At 38.7% G+C, this 20,954-nt stretch overlaps 1 protein-coding gene across 1 annotated transcript; it reads left to right on the top strand.

Annotated features, from left to right (window-relative positions):
- Window position 1: 1 nt before the first annotated feature.
- Window positions 2-20,772, top strand: LOC111323707 (adenylate kinase 8). Its single transcript, XM_022927122.2, has 17 exons — window positions 2-151; window positions 1,782-1,863; window positions 2,536-2,585; window positions 3,282-3,368; window positions 3,862-3,888; window positions 8,160-8,228; window positions 8,660-8,698; window positions 8,958-9,000; window positions 9,335-9,406; window positions 9,711-9,825; window positions 10,181-10,266; window positions 10,701-10,832; window positions 11,350-11,439; window positions 12,112-12,253; window positions 19,174-19,254; window positions 19,861-19,918; window positions 20,383-20,772. The coding sequence occupies exons 1-17, from the start codon at window positions 68-70 to the stop codon at window positions 20,566-20,568; spliced, it is 1,443 nt and encodes a 480-aa protein (XP_022782857.1). The 5' UTR covers window positions 2-67; the 3' UTR covers window positions 20,569-20,772.
- The last annotated feature ends 182 nt before the right edge of the window (window positions 20,773-20,954 follow it).

Here is a 20,954-nt window from a genome sequence, read left to right on the forward strand (position 1 = left end):
TGCTGCTGGTGCGAGGAACTGTAGGCTCGTCTTGTTTATCGTAGCAACTGACGAGGGAAAATTCAAGATGGATGCAACGAAGAAACCATTGTTGATTCCACCTGAATTCTCAAATTATGCGGAAAAACATAATATTTTTCAGATTTATGAGGTGAGATATTGGTAGGAGGTCGTGACTGTGTCGAAGATTTGTACTCTATTGTCATTCTTATAGGCAAATAATGCCTCAGATTTGAGCTAAAAAACATCTGGATCGGTATTCTGAGACTAATTTCAGTTATATCTAGTTGCTGAAATTCCCAAGTAACTGGGATCTCATTGAACAAAGCAGTAGATAATCTGTTGCCAATATCAGAGGCTGAATTCTCGATAAGCCACTAGCTGTTTGTTCCAAATAAAACTGCTCAAAGTATTATGCCCAAGATTTTCAATAGGCATAATTAATATAAAACATGATTCTGTATATTCACCAACATTTACGTTTTGACTTCTCTTTACCATTCACAATGACATTTTTAACGTTGAGACAGTGGGAAATTTTAAAAATGAAACTTAAATTATTTTGGTCAATGTGTTAACCTGTCTGAACAGTTTTCATATTGCACTCAAGATCAAGTCTCCTATCCTTGGTAGCTGTTAGTTGGGCTGGTCTGCATAGACCACTTTCATAAATAGCTGCCCTATAAATATTCTTTTGTTTAAATTTAAATTAGCCCTTCTGGCCTGGCTTGAGATAATGTATTCTTTTGAATTTTGTACTGGAGAACGAGGTCAGTAGGGCTAATTTAAATTTAATGAAAAGAATACTAATCCGGCAGCCATTTATGAAAGTGGTCTATGTGGCATGCTTTTCTACAGTAGGTGTGTCATGAGGCAGACCCAAACATCAATGGAAATTGCAAATGAGACTAAATTACCTCTGTCTCTTTCTTTGAGAACAGATACAGTACATCAGGTTGTGTTAAGGTTTGCTGAGTCCTTGGTGCATTTGTAAGATAATTACTCTGACCTGCAACTTTGCAGCTACATTGTCAAACATAAATTTCAGAGTTTCTGCTTACTGGGCCATACAATGTAATTACTTTTAAGTCACAGAACATCTCTGAGCTTATAAAGCTAGTCCAGCTTCACAGACCATCTCTGAGTTTGTGAAGCTAGCCCAGCTCCACAGAACATCTCTGAGCTTGTGAAGCTAGCCCAGCTTCACAGAACTTCTCTGAGCTTGTGAAGCTAGCCCAGCTGATAGCTTAATTAGCTCTTCTATAAAAAATCTTAACCCTTTAACTCCCAGGAGTGACAGGGCTGGACTCTAGCGGTAAGCCAACTAACCACAGACTAGTAGAAAATTCAGTTTTGACTAGTGGTTTTCAATTTCCACCAGCACGTTTGGATAGTAAATAAACTGAAATTTTTGGTAACATCTAACTTGTCACCAGCTACTTGGTTAGTATGTTGAAAGGTTAGTATTAAGCCCTGAGTGACCTAGACAGTATATCTTATTACAATATCAATACAACATCAAGCAGACAAGGGATGGGAAGGGAAGAAAGAGAAAGATACTTACTGATAAAAGGGGAATATTAAGTTGATCCAATACCAAATTCTCCAAACCAATTTCATAAGAGTTATGTGGCAGATAGAAAGGAGAATTACTAAATAAATGAGATCTTGGAAGTGAAAGGGTTAAGTACACATTTAATATATTTTCCATCAGGTTAGGCAATAAGGAAAAAAATATGAATTAGAAATACATTGAAAGTTATTTTGTTTTGTATCCATAGTCCCTACTGACAAAACTGATAATAGAGCAGCCTGCAGACCCACTGACTTATATGATAGGTCTTCTCGAACAAGAGAGTGAAGGTTAGAACTTGCCCTGTACAGAGGCGGATCCAGGAATTTTGATTTGGGGGGTCCAAACTTTGGTTCAGAAAGGACTGTTGGACTCTTTTGAGGCAAATTACTTCTCCCTCACACCCCCCACACCCCCTCCCACCAGTGGCGGTTGCACGATATAATTCCTTGGCCGCTCACCGTTTACTTGGATTCGTCAAAAAATTCAGTCAGATAAAAAGTGATATACGATCCTGTCTAAAATTTGTAGGCGTCAGGTCTGATAGGGGGGTCCAGACCCCCCGAACCCTCCCCCTGGATCTGCCACTGCTGTAGTTTAAAGAACAGTAGAACTATTTTAGTTCAAACTGTGTTGTCCCTATTAATGTTCTTTCAATTTAAAGCTCACTACCAAAACAACTTGCCTTTAAAATGTAAGTAGGATTTGAAACCCAATAATTGTATTCCTAAGATTCCCAATGAATTTTCATGGAGTGGGAAAAAGGATGAAACAGCATATTAAGTGAAAATGAAATACATGTAGCTGTTTCTGCATAATGTTAGTTTAATTATTAATTTTATCATACCACTTTTGCACTCAAGATTATGGTTTCATGATTTTAGCTCCACGGATTCAGGATTATTGTTTCATGATTATAGCTCCACAGATCATTATTCAGGATTATTGTTTCATGATTATAGTTCCACAGATCATTATTCATGGACCTCCAGCAGCAGGAAAGAGAACAATGGTTAGTCTCTACTCATACAAAGTAGAAACTATAGGCTTAGGGTACCCTATAGGTGTATAAAATAGAGTCAGTTTACAGTCACAGAAAAGAAAAGGATTGGGAAATGATGATGTCCCATGGAGTGAGTCACAGAAAAAAAAATGAATTTTGATTAATCTAAGATAAGGGAAATTTTAATCAAATGTCAAAAGTAACACAGAATTGCATTGGCTTAGCTTTTTTGGCTCTGTGGTTGGTCTTGAACACTTGCATTCATCTTTGAACCTTTATTGTTAACTCTCCTCTTTATAGCTGCTACACATTTCATTGTAAATTAGTTACAAGAATTTGGAGTTAGATCAAGATAACACCTTCCACAGTGACCTGACAAGTTTGATTATTCTCGCTACCTTTTTTGCTAGATTCCGTATTCATGAATAGTACAGGGAGAAGTTACTTGTTAATCACCTAGATGGGATTTCAAGGGTTATAAACAAACAGACACAAAACTTAAAAAAATTTAGACTCGTTCAAACACCTTTGTCCACTTTTGAAATACATGTAAATTGCATTAGATAACTTTGAGATCTCACTGGCCCCTTGTAAAATTTTCTTACATTGTACCTTTGTTGTGATTTGTTTTTGTGATCACTTTTAACTTTATTTTTTTTTTAGTTATATGTAGTTGATTGATTTCTGAGCTTTTTTCCTGTTTAGTCTGTGATGGCAGCCGAACATTTCGACTGTGTGCATATCACACTAGAGAACCTCTTGGCAGTATCAGATTCAAAATCATCAAAGAAGGTATTTGAATCATACCCTATTTTGCATCCAACCAGCTTACAGCTTTACTTTGATTTTACATGAAATTTTAGGTCAGTTTACTGAGACATATAACTTTTGTTAAGGGATGTTACCATAGCTCACAGCAATAAAGATCTGGCTCTTGCTGCCAGAAATTACAAATTGGTTGCACAAGGCAATTACTCCAGTTCAAGGGTGTAACAGGCTCATTAACCCTACATTTGTATTTTAACTACTTAATCTGACTGTTTCAAAAGACTCTAAAATCTTACAGTTTCTGAACTCATCATTTTCTTCATTCTTGAAGGGATTATTTGTCTTGTGGAAATTAAAATAAAAAGTTATTTTAGGTCCTGAAATCATCATGTAGAACAAATGATTTATTCTGAACAGTGTTAAATGACTAAAACTTTATTAAAAGTTTGAAATATTTTAGTCCTAACAAGGTAGATTTTGTAAATGACTAATATTGATTTGTCTCTTTTATTTTAAGGCTCAGGAGTACATATCAGCAAAAGAGGTATTGTTGGTGATACTTTACAATTAATTTAAATGTTACCTTCACTCTTTTACTTTAGGAGATTTAGGAGATCTATGAGCTCAGATTAGTTATGGATAACTTAACTGTCACATGTAGTGGCCTTAAATGTTCAGTGCAATGGGCTCCAGGGAGAGAGATCTGGGGTTGAAACCTGGTTAGGTCAATGTGTCGTGTTCCTGGGCAAGACACTTTACTCTCACAGTGCCTCTCTCCCCCCCAGGAGTTTAATGGGTACCGGGTAACTGTTATGAAATTCAGTAATGTGGGGGGGGTGGGGGTAACCTTGCAATGAACTAACATCCCGTCCAGGGGGGAGTAGTAATACTCCCAGTTGCTTCATGCTAAAGAAACAGGGATAAGTTCCATCTGAGTGGGCCACTTGGTTTGAGTACAGTCTTTTTCTGTCACACAACAAAGTGATTTAGATAGATAGATGGATCACTGTATTTATACACAGTAAATTCCACTCAGTCGTATACAAGCAATATACCTACAAATGTAAAACTTAAAACTATATAATCATTATAAAATATATACAAAGATTAATTTAAGCCTAATCTATTAAATGAACTGAACTAACCTCTTATTAGAATGAAAATAAATGAAAATAAAAGTACTGCTTTTCAGGGATGCTGTGTCATTAGTTCACTCAAAACTGAAGTTACTTAGCTTCGTCTTAAACTCACCTAATGTGTTAGATACTCTAATATCAGTCAGAAGGCTATGCCACAATGCAGCACCGCTATAAGAGAAACTTTTACGAACATAATTGGTACGAGTTTGCGGAAGAGCCAGCCTCATTTCACTATTTTACAATAGATCTGTAACTAGTAGTATCATTACGAAAGATGAATTTATTTGATAAATAATCAGGTGTCTGTCCATTTAGAATTTTGAACATCATAATAGCTTTGGCAAAAAGCCTCTGATTCCTTAGGTTTTTCCAATGAAGTCTATGGAACAGGTCTCGAGCGCTAGAATCATAAGGGGCGGACAACAATATACGAGCCGCACGGTTCTGCAGCTTCTGAAGTTTTTCGGCCAGACTTGTACTACAGCAAACCCATACTAAGCTACAGCAGTCAAACTGGGGCTTTACCAAACCATTGAAGATGTTCAAAAGAGTACAGAATGGTACAAAATCTCTAATGTGCTTAATTAAGCCCAAAGCTGATCAGAAGAAATTTTCTTACAAACAGTTTCAATATGGGTATTCCAGCTTAAGTTTTCATCAATAGATACACCAAGAGACTTTGTTGACAACACCTGCTCAATGGGAAAATTATTAATGGTAAGAGACGGATTGTCTGACAAGTAAGCTCGCCTTTGCCTTGAAGTTAATATTAAGAATTCGGTCTTAGTCAGGTTCAATGTGAGTTTATTAGAAGACAACCAGGTATTAAGAGATTTCAAATCTTTGTTAAGATAATCATCAATTTCATTTAAATCTTTGCCAGCGTAAGTAATGCTGGTATTGTCAGCATACATTCAATGATGAGAAAAATTAAGGCACCGAGGTAAATCGTTAGTATAGAGTGAGAATAAAAGCGGGCCCAGAATCGTGCCTTGAGGCACACTGCAATTAAGGAACTTTGGCGTCGATTTAGAACAATCGAGTTGGCAGATCTGTGTGCGGTCAACTAAATAGGAGTGAAACAAACGCAAAGCTAGTCCACAAATTCCGTATGAACAAAGCTTAGATAAAAGAATCTCATGATTGACTGTATCAAATGCCTTCTTTAAATCTAAGAAGGCAACAGCATTGATCAATCCATGGTCTATATTAAGAGCCCAGCTATCAGTTGCCTCGAGTAGAGCTGTAACCATTGAGTGTAATGAACTGAAACCGGACTGATGTTTGGAAAGAAGATTATACTTTGTAAGATGGACGTACAGTTGATCATAGATTATCTGCTCAAAAACTTTTGCTACCACAGGAATTACTGAAATGGGGCGATAATTGGATGGATCATTGCGCTTGCCTGAATTTTTGTAGAGAGGGGAGACTCTAGCATTTTTCCAATCATTCAGAAATACACCTGTTTTAAATGATTGATTAAATATCAATGATAGCGACTTACAGATTAAATCGGGGCATTCCTTCAGGAGTTTGGCGGGGATATTATCGGGGCCAGTTGCTTTAGATCTGGAAAGTTTCAATAAAAGCGAATAAACATGTGCAGGGGTGGTTTCACAAAAGGAAAACAGCTTGTCAGTTTCGATTAGAAATTCGGAATAGCTAATGGCCCCCGTCTGCAACATCCTTACTAATGAATAAAGGCTGATAGTTTCGAAAGAAACTGTTTGGGGCTGCGTCGGTGGGGGTAACGAAATAATTTGGATATATCAACAAAGTTGAAATGGTAATTGGCCACCATAACGATTATAATCGTTACGGTGGCCAATTTACCATTTCAACTTTGTTGATAATTATATTCAAAACATCCTTACTAAGATTTGTACCAATTTCCGAGAAAAATGTATTGAAGATCTCCGCAGCTTCCAACAAGCTCTCCGATTTTTGGCCACAGTAGTCAACTTCATTTATAACTGTTTCTGTTTGATTTACGACAAGTTAGTTCATTAATAGTTTAATTGCCACGTTTTCCGAGTGTCACCAGAGAACTTATCAAAAGCATTGATATAATAATTTTGTTTTGCGGTCTTAATTTCCTTGTTAATTTGGTTCTTTAATGTCCGATAATAATTCCAATCGATCAGACTGTTACTTATGACAGCTTTCTTTTTTAAATGATCTCGATAATTCATTCTCTTTTTGAGCCTGGTGGTAATCCGAGAGGATTTGGAAGGGCACAAACATTTAGATTTTAACGGAGCGTGAGCATCACACACCCTTAGAAATAGCGCCTTCCATTTTAGCCACATTTCATTAGGTTCAAAAACTCCCTTGAGAATATCCCAGGGTTGACTCAATATGTCAGCTCTAAAATTCACACTCTCAAAGTGTTTAAACTGTCTATAATTTACCAGTTTAATTCCCTTGGAAGCTGGAGGAATTGAAACTTTCTGAGAGGCATAAACCAAACTGTGATCACTGATACCAGCATGAGATACACCTGAAAAGGAGACAAGATCCGTCTGATTGGTGAAAATTAAGTCTAGAAGGGAACTAGAAGAAGGTGTAACTCAAGTTGGTTCAGTGATCAGTTGCTTTAGGCCATATACATCCAAAATGTTCAGAAGAGCATTAACATTAGCATTATTCTCAGAAAGAACTTGTTGCAATTTATATCCCCCATGAGATAATGCTCGATATTTTCAGTATCTAATTTCCTTAAAAGTATATCAAGATGAGAGAAAAGAACCACTGAAGAGTTAGGGGGTCTATACCAAGTTATGATTACGAATGGCTTAGTACTAAATTTGCGAACTTCGATAGACAGTATTTTGAGACGGTCCATTGCCAGGTCCTCCCGCAAAAAATAATTATTATTGGATCTAATATAAAAGCAAATGCCACTGCCAGATCTGCCATTGGCTAATCTGTCATGGCGGACAATATTGTAGCCCTCTACTGTTACCTCATTATCACAAATACTGCCATCAAGTTTAGTTTCATTAATAGCTAAAATGTCAACGCACTGATTACTTAGAACAATACGAAGTTCATCAAATGTATTTAGTAAGGCTATTGATGCTTAAACACGCCATTTTAAAACTGCAGCCTTTTGGCACTATCATAGGATGAAGAATATCAGAGGCATTAATTATTAGGAGACAAGGTCAAATTTGCTTCAACTTCAGTTAATTAGTGTACAATACATCAATTAGTTTAACACATAGGAAACCTGTAGTTTTTCAAATGCAAACTTTCTACTTTATAATTGAATGCTAGTTAATGTTAAGACTGAGGGTCAAATTAATTCATTTAGTAAAGATTTTAACTGAATTGGTCATTAGAAAATATTTTTATAAAATTAATAAGAGGTGAAAAAGATGTTCTAAGCCTTTAAACTGAAACTTTTAATAAGTTCCATTAATTTTTAATATGTAATGTTGTGGTCCGTTAACTCAGCTGCACAAAGAGGATATAGTTGCTGGCAGTAAGAATGTAATTTTCTCTAAATCATCATTCATTATCAATAATGCTAGCCTTATAAACAAAACGTCCAAATGAAAATTGTTTAATATGCACAGTAGTTCTAGATTTATTCAGGGCTATCCAAAATGATTTTCTCCTTAAGATAAGAGGTCAGTAGAACATAGCATTTATGACTTTTTGATTTTAGATGGTACCTACTCATATTTGGGTCAGTCTCATCAAAGAAAGACTACAGAAAGAAGATTGCATCAGTAAGGTAATTAAAGGTGTTGTATTTATTTTGTACTCAATGAATTAATAAGTCAGAGTATAAGTTGAATCATTGAATAAAAGTTACAATCATGGTCACCGTGGTCTGTTGGTACATGTGTAAATGGTAGTCATCATTTTTGTCTTAACAAAGATTTGATTTTTCTCTTAATTTTTGTTTGAAAATGTTAACTAGGAGAAAAAAAAATTTCTGTTGTTTACTAAATCTCAAACCAAATCAAAGCTATGGAACATTGAATCAATTGGTGGAATCATAAGTTGATCCAATACCAAATTCTCCTAATTAATATCATTGGAATTGTATAACAGATAGAGAGGAGAATTAATTTTACTAATGAGATCTTGGCAGTACTGAAACAGAAAGGGTTAAAGGGATGAATTAAACTCAAGTCTACTTATAATATTTCTGTGTCTCAGGGTTGGTTGCTAGAGGCCTTTCCACAGACAAGGGAGCAGGTTTGTTGATAGTTTAAATAGGCTCTGTTACAGTATTTAGATTGATTTATGTAATGTGATGATTACAGCTCCAAGTGGCTGAGAGATTTGATAATAACCTTTACAGGTCTCTATGTGTAATAAGCATAGATTTGATGTCTTCCTTATCAATTGTCACTGTCACTAAAAAGTTATTAATTCATAAAGAAACAATTATACATAATATATATTTCAAACACAGTTTTCTCAGTTAAACAAAATTTCTCTGATGTACTTGTAGGCCCAAGCACTTCAGGCAGAGGGAATCAACCCAAGACATTTTGGTAAGTACCGACCACTGTCAAAGATTCACTAAGTACATATAACAATAAAAGTTGGTACTAACTGTATACTGGTCTTTCATGAAGAAGGAGGGCATGTTTTAATTATGCTTATACATGCTTATAATTCCAAGTAAAATGGATTTGATTTTTACAAAGCAGTCAATATTGGAAGGTCAAATAGTAAGATAAATGAATTAGGACACTAATTAAAAGTTGATAGAACAGTTGTAAAACAGCATTGATAATAATTTTTCTGTATTTATGCACAAAAAACTAAATTTGAAGTGATTTATTGGTAGTGCCAGTTAATTATCAAGGTATTTATCTGTAATAGTTCTCCTGGAGGCCCCAGACACAGTCCTGATAGAAAGAGTGATGGGCAAGAGAATTGATCCAGAGACTGGTGGTGAGTACTTACAGCTATTCTAAATATACATTGTACTGTCTATAAACCTTTTCACTTTCATCATATTTATTATGGAATCAATTTTTTCCTACTGCCTTCCATACATATTGCATTTCTTTACCTCTATAACATATTAATATTGTAAAGAGATTACATTGGAGGGGTATCGGCTGGACAAAAGCAAAATAAATTTACCAAAAGGTTTTCCTGTTCTGTTTTTATTATTTTTATTATTTTTATTATTTTTGTTTTAAGACGTCTTAGATGCATTTTGAGAATAATTTTTTTAATTTTTTCTCAACAGATGTGTACCATTCAACATTTGACCCACCTACTGACCCAGCAGTTGTGCAACGTCTTGTACCAGACTCCAAATCCTCAGAGAAAGTCATGATTCAGAGACTGATGGAGTACCACAGGTAAATACTTCTTAAAGGCAAGCACACAGGTGGTACATGTAACTCAACAGAAAAATTCCCAATTTGTGGTGAATCCAATTTCAATTCAGTCTTGAGGGTAATCTGGGACTGCTTTACTTTGCTCTGTGAATTGCCAACAAAGTTACTCCACCTTCTTAGCTAATCAGATGTCTAATGACCATCAGCTGTGTCTTGGTCCCTCACATTTCTCCGTGTATGATGCCAGTCGCATCACAGTACAGCTGTACTTGCTTTCAGCTGTCATTGGCTCATTGCCATGTTAACATTTGATCAGTTAGGTCATTAATTTTTGTCAAAGGGACTCTATTTCACATGGTCTTGCTTTTTTTTTTAGGCATATTGACGGAATCTTGATGTGCTTTGAAAAGATTCATAAGTCCATAAACGTTGATCAACCAAAAGCAGACGTCTTCTCACAGGGTATACTTTATCAAATTTATTTTCGACTTCTAGTGGTAGATGTAGCTTAAGTGGGGGAGTGACTTGAATCAATGTTCTTAGTTTTGTTTCACAATCACATATCAACAAAGTTGTGAGGTCAGGTAGATTACAGCAAGTACGCTGTACATGTAACATTTTTACATTTGAGCATTTGGGGTTTTCTTTTTCAGTGAGGGATAGACGCACACCCATCTGACCAAATTATTATTTAGAAGTCTGGAGTAATGTTTAGTTTACTTCCTTTCTATAGCCATGCATCCTTTTGTGTACGAATTTAATTTGATTTTAACTTCGTACCCAAAATAAGCGCTAAGAGTCTGTTTGACCACCCTTTTGTTATGGCCAGCTGGCCCAACCTTTTTATGAATATCTACTGCTCCAATGAGTTACATTTACCTGTTGTGCTTTTTCAGTGCTGTCCTATCTAAAGATGAATCATCGAAATAATGCCCCTCATACCCCGCGATTGATTCTCCTGGGCCCAACCGGGTGTGGCAAGAGTGTCCAGGCGGAACTGTTGGCCAGTAAATATGGCTTGGTTAACGGTAAGAGAACGATGAACAATTTAGTCAGTTATGCGACTGAAATGTACTCATGACAGGGTGCCAAATTGTGTTCTTAGAAGTAAACAAACATGCTGCATATAATTACGCGCGATCATTCGACCTCATCACCTGGCCAAGACTAGCATTTTAGAGTCAAAACGTGCGATCTTCAATTTATAGTGCGTCTGTATCGGGAGACAAACGATTAAACTTTCATTTATACTTTGAACTATGAAGAACAACAAACACATCTTTCTACCAAACGACTCGTATTCCGAACTGCCTTTGGCTTGAGATGTATCTGTAGGTAAAAGAGAAGCCCTGAATGAATATTGCGTAATCCCTGGCCAAGTCGTATTTAATAAAGCTTTGCATGGTTGTTTTCTACCCCTTTTTCGCGGACTCGAACATTAGGAAAGGAGAAGTTTGATGATTTTAGAGGTATGTAGATGTGAAAACTTCGAGTTTAGTGTGCTTGTTACAGTGGTAGATACATGTGATGTTGTTTCTCTGTTAGTTTCCTGCACAGAGCTGATCAAACAATCATTGGTGGATGATTCTAACGTTGGTGACGCAGTGCGGCCGTATACTGATCGGCACATGTTGGGTAGGTGCAAAGCTATAACGTTGTCACTTAAACAAGCATGTAAAGGTTGTTTCCAACAGAATGATATTTCCCATGGAACGAGCAAATCGTGCAGTTGCAGGAAAAAAAAAGGATAGAGTATAAATTTTGAAGTTTGAACGACCAAGAGAAGGGCTTGACACTAGCTGGGTAGCCCACTAGCCACAGACTAGTAGAAATTCAGTTTTGGCTAGTGGTTTTCGATTTCCACTAGCTAGCCAGTTTGGCTAGTAAACAAACTGAAATTGTTGTAATCATCTAAGTTGTCACTAGCCCCTAGGCTAGTAAGTTGAAAAGTTACTGTCGAGCCCTGCAAGAGTATTACTCCCAGGTTCCTCCTAATTAACACTTTTATCCCTTCACTCCCAAGATCTCATTTAGTAATTCTCCTTACTATCTGCCATACAATTCTTATGATGTTGGTGCAGAGAATTTGGTATTGGATCAACTGATAATCCCATGGTTGATATTTTTCTTTATTCTCATTACTTTTCTGCTTTATATCGGAGGAATATCGTGAGGAGAAATTCTGTCTTGATCACTCAGCAGTCAAAGGGTTGTGAAATGAAATCTGTCACCATGTGCGGCCATGTTATGTCTTTTAGATGCGTTCATACTTCGTTATTTTTGTGTGTGTGTGTGATTTTCTAACAGTACCCGATGATTTGGTTCTACAACTACTCAAGTATCGCCTGGCCCAGTTGGATGCTGTTACTAAAGGCTGGGTTATTCACGGCTTTCCTAAGACAAGAGAACAGGCGAGGGCACTGACCAGGGCTGGATATGAAGCAAATAGGTAATGAAAATACCAACCATCACGGAAACTTTGTATGATGTTAGGTTGTGATCGTATTGGGTGTTCCGGAAGAATTGGTCGGATTTGTTAGATTAGGTGGAATAGGAGGTTAGCTCATGTTGTAGAGATCTGGACTGCCATGCGGGAGGTCGAAGGTTCAAGCCCTAGACCGTAATAATTACTGATCCCCGTGAAATTCTATTGTTCTCTCTCTGCATTAAATCAACGATTGTAGTCTTTAAACACGAAGGCGCGCTATATAAGGGAGTCTTCCCTGGGAAGACCTAGGCTCATTTGTCACTCACCGTTGACGTGTGCGGGTTAAATTTAAATGCTGGTAGACGAACAAAAGTAGCTAACGAGATATCTATTGTTTACTTCCACCAGCATGGTGGCATGAGGTAACGTGCGAAACACCTACTTCGATCTCAAATTTACCACCACAAATAAAGACAGTTTCCATTTGAGAAAGGAAATACAAATCTCAAAAATTCTTGTATTTTGATGAAGACATAAAACAATTTTGAGTAATGCGCCCGCTGTTCACTGCTTCGGAGTAGCTGTAGCTCAAGCTGACTTGTCTCTAAGAGTTCTACATCACACGACGGTTGATTGACAAATGGTCCAGTGGGACCTAAGGCTCCTTTTATAGCGCGCCTTCGTGTTTAAGATGACAAAACAACTGTATGAGGAAAACGGAGGTGGTCCTTTTTGTTAGCAGAGAAGTTATCAGGGGTAATATAATTAAACGCGCTAAATAAGCATGCTGCAATATCAAAAATATTGCAGTGTGCAGGCTGCAATATTAAAAATATTGCAGTCTGCAGGTTACAATTATTAAAAATATTGCTTCTTCCACTCCTCAAAGACTTTCAAAACCCACGCCCATTTCCGGCGGCTGGCGTCTGAAACCCAACTTTTGTCAAATTTCCCGCATTCTGAAGCTGTAATTAGCGTTCTAAATCTTTGCTCTATTTAAAAAAAGAAAATGGAAACGCCGCCTTTAGAAGTCGATGAAGAATTGAAGCACTGTCAGAAATGTCCAAACGTTACACTACATTATTTTCGATTTCTGCTGAAATATTTGCCTTCGTAGAGCTCTATGTAATAAATAATCCTTCGTCTTCCGACGAATCCATCCTCTTTCTAAACGAAGGTTCGCACCGAGTAAAATGACTGAATTCTCTGGCTTATAAAGTATGCAAATTAGCAGTGTTACACGCCTTGCACGAATCAATTCTGTCATTGGAACTGTTTTGAACAACTATAACAACGAGCTACAATAACAACCCTCGTCACAATTAAAATCTAAGATATATTCATCACAACAAAGAACGATAGCAATGAGCATCACAATTATCACACAAAGGTGCGACTAAAATCGAAGATCCAACACAGACACAGAACAATAGGATTTCATGGGGATCAATAATTATAATAGATAATTACTTCGGCACATGGCATTTTGAGAAATATTGCAGCCAGCTGAGGCCGTCGGCCTCAGCTGGCTGCAATATTTCTCATAATGCCATATTCCTCAGTAATTATCCATTAATCCATTAACCAACACTCAGAGTCTTAAAATAACTGAGGAGAACCCATGCACTTATTGCAAAGAGTGGGGAACGTAGCTCCTGGTGTTGTGGTCTGGCCTTGATTCTGATATTTGGGGCATCTGCAAAAATTTCATTAAAAAAAAAAAGTTATAAACTACTTAATGCAGTCTGGCCAAAGATTTGGCGCCATAGGAAACCTCATTATTGTTATAATTATTATCGCTGAGAAATCAACTGAATGCTACATTCTAATCAGGAAGCACAGGGCGAAAACCGTAACCTGCGAGCCATGGAGTAAAAAATAAATGGACATTAACTAATCCTAAAAAGCTTTTCCGTTGTGTCTACGGTCCTCCTTCTGACAGGAACTCAAACTGCCTCCTTGAAAGTCCGGGCAATATTCAGCTTGCCCTAGAGCACTGCCCTCTGCATCTTTCGCAGTACGTCTGTGCTTCTGCCTCCCACCAGCTCGCTCATCATGACATCCAGCTCCCGCGACCACCCCCCGAGAGCATCCAATATGATGTTATATTGCTTCACCTCGTAGCCTGGGAACTGCTACCTTAGTTCCCAGCGAAGGGTTCCGCACTTCAGTGTCTTCTCTTCATCCTTTCTTGTCCGATTGTTAACCCACGGGCAGCTCATTTCCAGCCTCACAACTCCCTTGCACATATGATTTACAATGCGTGCATCCACCCTATTGCATCTGACGTCTTGTTGATCAGTATATATAGGGACATCCCAATAAGCTTTAACATTCTCTGACTCATACACGGGCTTGTGCTTGTCGGGTGAGTACCAGGGTGGTATCTCGTCTATAACTCCTTCATCATACAACAGTTCGTAAAACAGTACCTTCAGTGCCGCGTCGTATCTAGAGAGATACTTGCTCTGGGCCAGCGCACTGCATCCTGACAAGATATGAGCCACGCTCTCTGGAGCCTTGCCGCATAATCTGCACCTCACCTCGCCTTCCCCGCTTGTGTGGGTCTTCTGACTCGTGTATACTCGCGTTGGCAATAGCTGCTCGTATAGGGGAATCCTTGTTTACAATATTTGCCTCATTAGCATAAGCAATTCAGTTTCTGATGGAGCTAAAAATAAATCAGTTTTGAATATCGAAAGGTCAAAGTACGATTAACTCGGCCAATGAATACGAGCCTGATGCATTGAATACTTTTTGTGTAACACGGGTTTAAAAACTCAAAATTTTACATAGAATGTGTGAGCTCATTAGCGCTTTTGCCACCCAGAAATTTTGCAGTTTTTGATGGACCATTTCTCCTTGAATATTACACCCAAAGAGCTAAACATTTCACCATGTACTAAGGTTTTCTAGCTCTTTAACTTCTTGAAGTCAATTTGTATCTAACATGCTCCCTTCTTTACGCAAAGCCGTATGCAAATGAGCAAAAATGTAAACAATGACGTCAGCATGAAACCGCCTATAGCTCGACGAGTCCAGCAATTGTGTGTGATGGGCAGTTCTTCCACTCTGTGAGCCACCAGAAACACCCATCGGCACTCAAACTCTCATCCTCCAGCCTGGTAGTCACTAGACGCCCTTGCCATCGTTGGTTTCTGATCTCATCCTCCAACTTCTGAATTTGGCACCTCCGCACCTCTTTCTTGATCCCTTGCTCGTGTTCCAAATCCAGCTCCAGCCCCAACTCCTCCGCGCACTTAGCCGCTTCTTTAAAAATGGACCTACGCCCCATTCTGGCCGCTTGCTCTTCAAACTCCCGTACCATTCCCAGTGCACGATCTTCATCACCATGGAGTCTGACTACACCCTTGATTTTTGTGGCTTTGTACTCCATTTCAACAGAGCGCAATCCCCGCCCTCCTTTACTTCTTGGCATATACAACAATGCATTCGAACTATATGGGTGTCTACCCCCACTCTCGACAACAATCTTGCGCGCTTATCGATCTGCTTAAGTTCCATCACCGGCCACTGTTGTGTCCACATAAGATATCCAAGAACAGGCAATGCAAACTGATTTGACGCTACCACCCGATTATAATCGGACATGGGACTTGTCCAAATCTATTAACTCTGATTTGGACTCTGTCCAAATAGAGTAGAGTAGTAGACATCTTTTATTTATACAGGATAGCCTTTTCAGTGTAGTAAACACTGGTATCATCGGGGGTCCTGTTACCCACCCATCCCACCCCAGGGGAGGGGCAAGTAATTCATGGCAGTCTCCATATAGACTCCCTGTTACCCAGTCTCCATATAGACTCCCTGTTACCCATTCTCCCTGTGTACCCAGTGTACCCTGTGTACCCTGTGTACCTTGTGTACCCATGTGTACCCTGTGTACCCATGTGTACCCATGTGTACCCTGTGTACCCTGTGTACCCTGTGTACCCAAAAACGGTTGGGCCACGCATACATTTCCCTCCTTTAGGAGTTTATCTCAAAATTCCAGACGAGCATCCCAGTCCATTTTATATGGGATTACCCCCCGGGCTAATAAAATCATAATAAGTTATTCATAATTCATTTGTGAACGTACAAAGCGGGATTGTGTTCGGCCAGAGAGCTTCAATTGATTCCAACTGATGTTTGCCAGGTTTCCTGTATACATGGTATACAGGGTACACTTGGGTATACATGAATATACTTGGGTATACATGAATTTATTAAAAACTGGATCATTGGATAATGCAATTCAAGACTTTTATTGGCTTAGCCATTATGGTATATCAGCCAATATACCATGATTTACAAATATGGTAAGCGTACGCGTCAGCTTAAAATCAAAAGGGAGCTAAAAAATCCAGTTTCTTCTTACAAAATAATAATTTCTTGGGGGCGTTTTTAATAAAACAATGATTCCACTCGCGCTTGTTGGTTGGTACACAGGGTACACAGGGTACACATGGGTACACATGGGTACACATGGGTACGCATGGGTACACATGGGTACACATGGGTACACAGGGTACACAGGGAGAATGGGTAACAGGGAGTCTATATGGAGACTGCCATGAATTACTTGCCAGGGGAGGACATCCATCACACAGTAATCTCGTGCGTGGGAAATTAACGTCTCCTACCCCTAACCCTGCAGGAGACGGGACCTCCATTTATTCGTCCCTATCCGAGAAGACTAGAATTTCCAACCATTTCTTAAAGTGCACCTAAACCCAAAAATTTTTTTTCGCTTAACGAAATAAGCTTATTTTTTGGAGTATTTCTGTGCAAAAATTTTTTAATTTGCTTAAATCTTAAATTTTCTGTGCCTAGTCAAAATACGGAAAATCGGCCGCCATCTTGCCCCACGACCGAGTTTAAAGAGGAATGGCTCTAGCGGATAATGTGACGTCAAATCGAGAACACGAAAGTCTGCTTTTCACACATTTTCACTTGTTTGGGAAGGTTGTGGTCGATATTGTCCGAAATATGCCGACCAGGTGTGTTGTATGAGGAATGTATGAAGCGTGATACCCTCTTGCAAATTTCGCACGTTGCTACATCCTCCTACAACACACTTAGTCGGCATATTTTCGGACAAAATCGACTACAACTTTCCCAAACAAGCGAAAATGTGTGAAATGCAGACTTTCGTGTTCTCGATTTGACGTCACATTACCTGCTAGAGCCATTCCTCTTTAAACTCGGCCGTGGGGCAAGATGGCGGCCGATTTTCCGTATTTTGACTGGGCACAGGCAATTGAAGATTTGAGCAAATAAAAAAATGTTTGCACAGAAATACTCCAAAAAATACGCTTATTTCGTTAAGCGAAAAAAAATTTTTGGGTCTAGGTGCACTTTAATGTTATAGAAAGGTAGCATATTCTTCTCAATTATTTTAAGACCCTGAGTGTTGGTCCGGCCGGGACTCGAACCCTCGACCTCCCGCACAACAGTCCAGCGCTCTATCCATTGAGCTAACCGGGAGGCGGTTAGCTCAATAACTGACAATCGTCTAATACTCTCTTGCTGCACACTCCAGGACGAACTTATCCTCCTGCCTAACACTCTCAAGTATTCCAAGAAACTTGTACCACTCACCATCATCAAGACATCTGTTATTATTATTATTATTGTTATTATTATTATTATTATTATTATTATTATTATTATTATTATTATTATTATGAGGAGGAGGAAGAGGAGCTAGGAGGAGTTGGGAAGTTCGAGAGGATAAGATAGGACATACTGTAGTGGGTCGATGTTGGATAGAGCACGTTTCTAAATTAGATTGAGTGTCATAAGACCTAACCAAAGTAATCACAGAAGCCATTCAGATAATTAACAACTATTCACAGAAGTGGAGGTGGTTAGTGGTGCGTATTTACCGAGCCGCGAAGCGGCGAGGTAAATATCCACCGCTAACCACCTACACTGAGGTGAATAGTTGTTTTAGTATATACTAAAACAGTGAGATAATATACATCACTGTCGTTAATTTGAGTGATTTCTTCGCTTGTCACGGATGCAAACCGGGACGCCATTTTTTCCCGAGTTGCTCGGAGGTAAATAGCAAAGTATCTTCATAGTTTGACTAGCCAATCAGAGCGCGCCTTCAGCGCCATCCACTGTTTTAGTATATACAAAAAGGAAATATCGCGAGTTTCCAATGAGAACGCAAAGTTAAAGCAATCAATCAGCTTTCAGCGCTGCAAAACACGAGTGTAATAGCCGTAACTGTTTTGTACGAGAGATTTACCAACCCTACCCTTCACAGTTTTGTGACGTTGAGCAGCACTACCAAATCTGGGCTAGGGCTACCAAATAAGGTGGTGAGCATGTGCGTGTGGGAAAAAGCGAAAACGGTGTTTCTTGAATTCGATTGAAGGGGAATAAACCAGGAAACCGTGTTATTGTGAGTTCTATGGGCTGTTTTATAGTTCGGCTCATTTTAGTTGTACACTTGGTTGCGTAATTTTTCACGGCACACCAATCATGTGGCGAACTTAAGCAAAACTTGACCAATTCCGGAGTAATTTGGTCATATCAACTGATTTGGTAATATAACTTGGCCACCGTAAAGACTTTCAAAGCTGACGTTTCGAGCATTAGCCCTTCGTGAGAGCGAGTGGAGGAATTATGGGTTGTGTGTATGTTTATATCCAGAAAATAGAGGTACGTAATGCAGACTACACCTTCAAATAGAGCTACGCTGTTGGTGGGAACGTGGTAGCGAAAAAAACAATGAACGCATTTCATTCAAGAAATTTATTCTTTTTTACATTATCAACACATTTGATAAAATCAAAATTAACTTGTTACTCCCATCGACGCAACATCACAGTTTATTTAGAAACTTACCCTTTGATTCTGGAGTAGTTTCAAATTTTGTTGGAAAAAGTGCTGTATTTCTTACCGCGCCCTTTTTGATATTTAAGGGTGATATTTATGGACGTTCCAACGGACACGATACTTGAAAGATTGACTCTGCGCAGTGTAGATCCAGTCACTGGTGAAAGGTGGGTGTTATCCCATAATGCTATTTCACTTTGTCCTTTGGGTCAAAAAGGCACAAGAATTGTAGCATTATTTAATTCCTTTTCATATTTGTGCTGCTCAGTGTCGTTTCCTTGTCGTCGTCGTCGTTGTTGTTGCTTTTTTGTTTACCCTTTAGTTTAATTTCTTAGGCCAGAAGGGAGAATACAGTCTGGTTGTATTTCTGCAATCCAGCAAAATAAAGTGTTGATGGTGTAGTTTGATTGTCCGGCGGATACTAGTCCTGAAAAGGACTGTTGTCGGTTGTAGTAACTGACGTTTCGTTCAACCCGAGCTGAAGTCAGCAACAGTGAATAATGTCTTTGTTGTTGTGGTTGCTGTTTTTTTTTCAGTTGTTATTATTGTCGTTTTGTTGTAGCTTAGTAGGTCAAAGGAAGATAATTAAGGAAGAACATTCAGCTCTGTTAATTTCCCAGAAACCGAGGAGCCATTGAAATTTGAAATATTAAGTTCATTTCTTGTCGCAAAACAAGGAGGCACGATGTAGCTTTCGGCACCGACACAAACTCAGTAAGGAAAGATTCAACAATTACTGCAAAATCTAATGTGTTGTTCCTTTTCCTCTTCAGATATCACCTAATTTATAACCCACCTCGCACAAACGAAGTAAAACAGAGGTTGCACACGGTAAGCGTTCAGTATGTTATCACTGTACTGATGATGACATGAAAACTAACCGGTGCTTCAAATTTTACAGTGGCAAATCCAGGGAGAAGGTCACTCTCCTTTCCCCTCTCCCCCAGCACACTCATACACACACGCGCGCACACTCGTACACGCGCGCACACACACACATAAACTTCCTGGATCCACCCCCGGTACATGTATGTATGTTTAATTATTCATGTGCCAAGTGTGACTCGATATTGGCCGTATATTGGTGGTCATGGACCAGGTTTCCAGTCCTGGGGAAGGAAATCTTAGTAAATTTACAGCCATGTTGACTACGTGGACAAAGCATGAAAATTCTTTGCGAACAAGATAAGCCATCGCAAGGTCTCTCGGAAAGCGAATCAGAACAAATGATTTTCTTTATCTTTCCCACCTTTGACGCCAGCCATGGAGTAAATTGTGTTCTTACCTCCTATCAGAGCCCGAAAGACGTAGAGTCAGCGGTCAACTCACGCATAGCTCAGTACCAGGCGTACGTCGAGGAGATTGCGGAGTATTATGAGGAGTCTGTGCAGCACATCAATGCTGATCAAGATATTCACACCGTGTTCGAGTGTATTGAAAGTATAATAGTAAACCCCATTCCCACAAAGAACGAAGTGTAACAACGCTTGGGAGGGAGGATATGCTTTCATATGTTGACAGCCACACCTGATCAAAGCTGTAAATACTGAGTTCACTGTGGAGGTGTCTTAACGTTGTATTATAAGAATGTTTTTAAAAGTGTTACTATTTGGTCCGTTTTAAGTCCACAATGTCGATCTCTTTAGCATCTTCTTTTTATTAAAGGTTTGTCTACAACAAATCGATTTATTTTGCAATTGAGTCATTGTCCTTTTCTTTGTGACATGATTGTCCGAGTGACGGTTGTCTGGAACTTTAAGAGAACATAGAAAGCATATATGGATTTTCTAAACACCTATAATAACCCAGAAACACCACGGGAAACGTTCTCAAAAATTTCATTCACCCAAAGTTACGGAATTTCCCC

Source organism: Stylophora pistillata, chromosome 4, assembly GCF_964205215.1.
Source record: "Stylophora pistillata chromosome 4, jaStyPist1.2, whole genome shotgun sequence".
In the NCBI taxonomy this organism is placed as follows: Eukaryota; Metazoa; Cnidaria; class Anthozoa; order Scleractinia; family Pocilloporidae; genus Stylophora; species Stylophora pistillata.